At 59.7% G+C, this 3,905-nt stretch overlaps 1 protein-coding gene across 1 annotated transcript in view; it reads right to left on the reverse strand.

The window, feature by feature from the left end:
• Positions 1-122: 122 nt before the first annotated feature.
• Positions 123-3,905, reverse strand: part of CD74 (CD74 molecule) — a gene marked incomplete at its 3' end in the record, with an annotated part of 9,594 nt that continues 5,811 nt past the window's right edge. Inside the window, 6 exon segments of the mRNA XM_014588747.2 lie at positions 123-314; positions 1,196-1,283; positions 1,513-1,608; positions 2,676-2,738; positions 3,285-3,364; positions 3,515-3,687. Of these exon segments, the coding sequence (XP_014444233.1) occupies positions 123-314; positions 1,196-1,283; positions 1,513-1,608; positions 2,676-2,738; positions 3,285-3,364; positions 3,515-3,687 (692 nt within the window).

The raw sequence follows: 3,905 nt of genomic DNA on the forward strand, positions 1-3,905 counted from the left end.
TGCCCCTGGGAGCTGTTGGCCTGAGTGTCCTGGTCCCAGGTGCTCCAGGAGAGACCTCGCCCCGCAGCCTTCCTGGGCCTTCCTGGGCCTGCAACACTCGCTGGCACAGAGCCACTGCTTACCACTGCAGTTGTGGTGCCCGCGGCTCCTGGTGTGGGGGACCTCGGTGCCGTTGGGGAAGACGCACCAGCAGTAGCCGATGCTCCCGTGGCACTGGAGCGGCATGTAGTTGCCGTTCTCATCACACTTGGGCCTGAACGTGCCCGGGTGGACGGCGGGGATGCGGCTGACCTCCTCCTGGCACTTGGTCAGTGCTGAAGCGACAGGCGTGATGAAGACAGGGTGAGTGAGTGGGCTCAGCTAGGGGCCACTACTGGGTGCTGGTGTCGGCCCAGCGTCTCCACCCACTGCACAGACCAGCCTCGACCAACAAGGTCCCGAACTAAAGAGGAAGTGGAGGGCTGTGTCTCACTGATCCAGAGCTTCTGACACACCGAGCCCGTTAGAGCCAGAGATGCCCTACGATCCTGATTGCAGGCATGCACCTTGGAAAGCGTGCGCTTCCTGTCACTGGGGGTGCTGCGTAGACATGGGAGTTAGCATCCCATGGGTGTGGAAGGGATTCGAGCATTGGCTAGGAGTTGGTTGGGTTAGCATGTGAGGTGTCTTTATGAACCCGAGAAACAGGCTCAGGGCAGGTTGGCCCATTGACCTGCCACTGAAGGACCCTGGAGCCCAGGGGAAAGAGATTGGTCCTAAGTTGCACAGCAGACTAGAGACCGCGGCATGATGAGAACAGCCTCTTAAAGGCCTTAGTGCACATTGCCGTGAGGTGGGGTGAGGTGGGAGGCGACCAAGGGTCCCTGCTGTGGCACTCACTGGTGACCTTGACCACCCGCCCCCCACCCCCTGGAATTGCAGAGGGCAGTGCAGGGGGAAGTCGTTAGGAGGGCTGCTGCCTGGTAGGTTTCAGGTTGGTTTTGCTCTAGACCCCCTTAGGCAGTGTCATCCTGCACAAAGGAGGTCACCTCACAAAGGGGGGCCCTGTACCACCTGGGCCCTTCCATGTAAAGAAACACCCACGGGTAAGATGGGGTGGGGGCAGTCAAGCAGGAGAAGTGAGAGGGTGGGAGGTTCCGCAGTCCTCGATCAGGGAGTGCCGTAGCCCTGGCCCCCAAAGCTCCCACTTCTGTACCTTTTGTCGGCGGCTCAGTGGGCTTCTCCTCCATGGAGTTCTTGCTCATTTCAAACAGGAGCCACTGGTGCATCCAGCTCTCGAAGACCTAGTGGGGACAGAGGTGGTGGCGGTCAGCTCATCGCCAGGCCCCCGTGGAGTCCTGCTGCAGCCGGGTTGCCCCTCAAGGACCCGTGAGACATCTGTCCAGGTGATTCTCAGTTCCAAGCACTCTGGTACTCAGGGCTTTGTAGGTGCTAGTAAGTCCCTAGTCCCACCGCTCCCCGGCCCCACCTGAGGTACTAGGGGGAGAGGGTTTCAGTGCAGAAGCCACCGACCTTCCAGTCCATGGTTTCCATGGTGCTCTTCAGGTGCTTCAGGTTCTCTGGGAAGCTTCCCTTCAGCTGTGGGTACACCTTCAAGGGGTCAGCCTTCTGCAAAGTGACAAGGTTGGGAGATTAAAGAACTCCCTGGTGGCCAGGTGAAATGTGTAGCTCACATTCCCCCGGGTTTCCCTGCCGAGAACTGTCCCTCAGCCGTGATGGGAGGGCAGAGGGGCAGTCAGTTGCATAGCACCAAGACCCCCGGGCCGAGACTCGGGCTCCAGGTTCCAGGTCAGCTCTACGATAACCCCTGGTCGTCTTCCTGTTGACGCCCACTCCCCACACCGTCCGCACTTCCTCACCGCCTGGCCACTTTGTTCCCCCGGGTTTCCCTGCCGAGAACTGTCCCTCAGCCGTGATGGGAGGGCAGAGGGGCAGTCAGTTGCATAGCACCAAGACCCCCGGGCCGAGACTCGGGCTCCAGGTTCCAGGTCAGCTCTACGATAACCCCTGGTCGTCTTCCTGTTGACGCCCACTCCCCACACCGTCCGCACTTCCTCACCGCCTGGCCACTTTGTCTCCCACACTGCCTGGGAGCCCATGGCTGTAGACGCGGGACCCAGAGCCTTGCCTAGTGCCTGACAGAGCTGACATGCAGTAAGTGTAGGAAGGAGGAAAAGGGCGCCGAGCAAGGCACTTCAAAATTTTGGGTCTTGGTTTCTCCATCTCAGAAATGGTGGGTGGGGGGAGCCAGCCTGTGGCCCGATGGTTAAGGTGGCTGGATCCCACATGGCCAACTGCATGGTTTAAGTCTCATACCCCCCACATGGCCAGCTGCATGGTTTAAGTCTCATACCCTGTAGCACAAAAACCATGTTGGGCATGTGTGCACACATGCCCAAAATCCCAGGCGAAGAATGGAGAAGGGATTGCAGCATTTCCCATGGGAAGTGTTCTCTTCCTGTCTCATGAGAGCACACACCCTCTGTCAAATGAAAAATTAATGGGGGTGGGAAGCTGGACTGCACATGAAATTTAAGGGTCATCCTTCATTCCTTCAATAGTTCAGTGAGCACGCCTTGAGAGTCGGGTGAGCCAGGCACGGTGCAGGCCTGGAGCTCGGCCTTCCGGGTGCTGTATGGGCAGGCAGGGCTGTCCCACCAGCTCCTCGCACTCACCAGGAGCAGGTGCATCACGTGGTCCTGAGTCATGTTCCCGTACTTGGTGGCATTCTGCACGGGCTGTGGAAGAGAGGAGCAGGGTTACCAGCACTGCTTCCTGGAAGAGGAGGCCAGAGCAGGAACCAGCAGCTGGGTACGAGTCTGGAGCTCCAGGCACCCAGCAGGCCCATCTCCGTCACCTCCAAATGTGAGCACTCGAGCAGGTCACTCTGCCTTCCTGCCTTAATGACTCATGGGTGTAACGGGCGCAAGCTCCCCTGCCCTGGGATCTGTCAAGCAGTTTTATGAACAGAAGCATTTTCAATATGTAATATCAAGGGTGTGGGGTTGGAAGGGGACTGTAAAATGATAGAAGAAATGAGGCATTCTTTGTAAACCATTGGGACCTGGACCCTCTTCTCAGGGACCCTCAGAGGCTCCTCTCCCTGCACCAGCCCTCTTCTTCCTGAAATAGACCCTGGCCTTCCTCCAGCAGTGAAGACCTCCCCCGCCCAGCTGGGCTTGTCCGGGGTCAGTCATCCTCCCCTTCCCCTCCCCTGGGCACCTGCCCCCATCCAGGCTAGGTAGCATTGCCCTCTTGCCCTCGCATGGCTCTGCTCCCCTTACCCCCTGGGGCAGGCCATCCATGGGCAGCGCTCTCATCAGCAGTGGGGTGGCCATCCGCATCTTGCTCAGAGGCTTGGCGGCTGTGGGGCAGAGCACAGCGTGAGTGCGGTCCCAGTGCCCAGACAGACCCCAGACCCCAAGGAGGGAAGGCTAGAGTTCCAGGCCCGAGGGAGGGGGCAGTGGGCCCAGGGGCAGGGAGGGCAGTGGTCAGGATGGAGGAGGGTACGCACGCTTGGGCAGCTTCATGCGCAGGTTCTCCAGCTGCAGGTTCTGGGAGGTGACCGTCAGCTTGTGCAGCTGGCCCTGCTGCTGGTACAGGAAGTAGGCAGTGGTGGCCTGGCCAGCCAGGAGCAGAGCCACCAGGACGGAAAAGCCCGTGTACAGGGCTCCGCGGCCGCACTTGCTGTTGGGGAATTTGGGGAGAGGTCAGATGAGAGGCCATGGAGGGGGAACCAGCAGTTAGCGTAATGACTATGTCGCCGGACTCCCACGTAGTCGACCGTGGTTCGCGTCCCGGACTCGGTGGCTTAAAACTCACACCGGGTGTGTATGTGTGCATGCCCAAGATCCCGAGAGGAGAATGGAGGAGAAGGGATTGCGGCGTGACCATCCCCCCTGGGG

This window comes from Tupaia chinensis, unplaced genomic scaffold (genome assembly GCF_000334495.1).
Source record: "Tupaia chinensis unplaced genomic scaffold, TupChi_1.0 Scaffold000303_1, whole genome shotgun sequence".
NCBI lineage: Eukaryota > Metazoa > Chordata > Mammalia > Scandentia > Tupaiidae > Tupaia > Tupaia belangeri.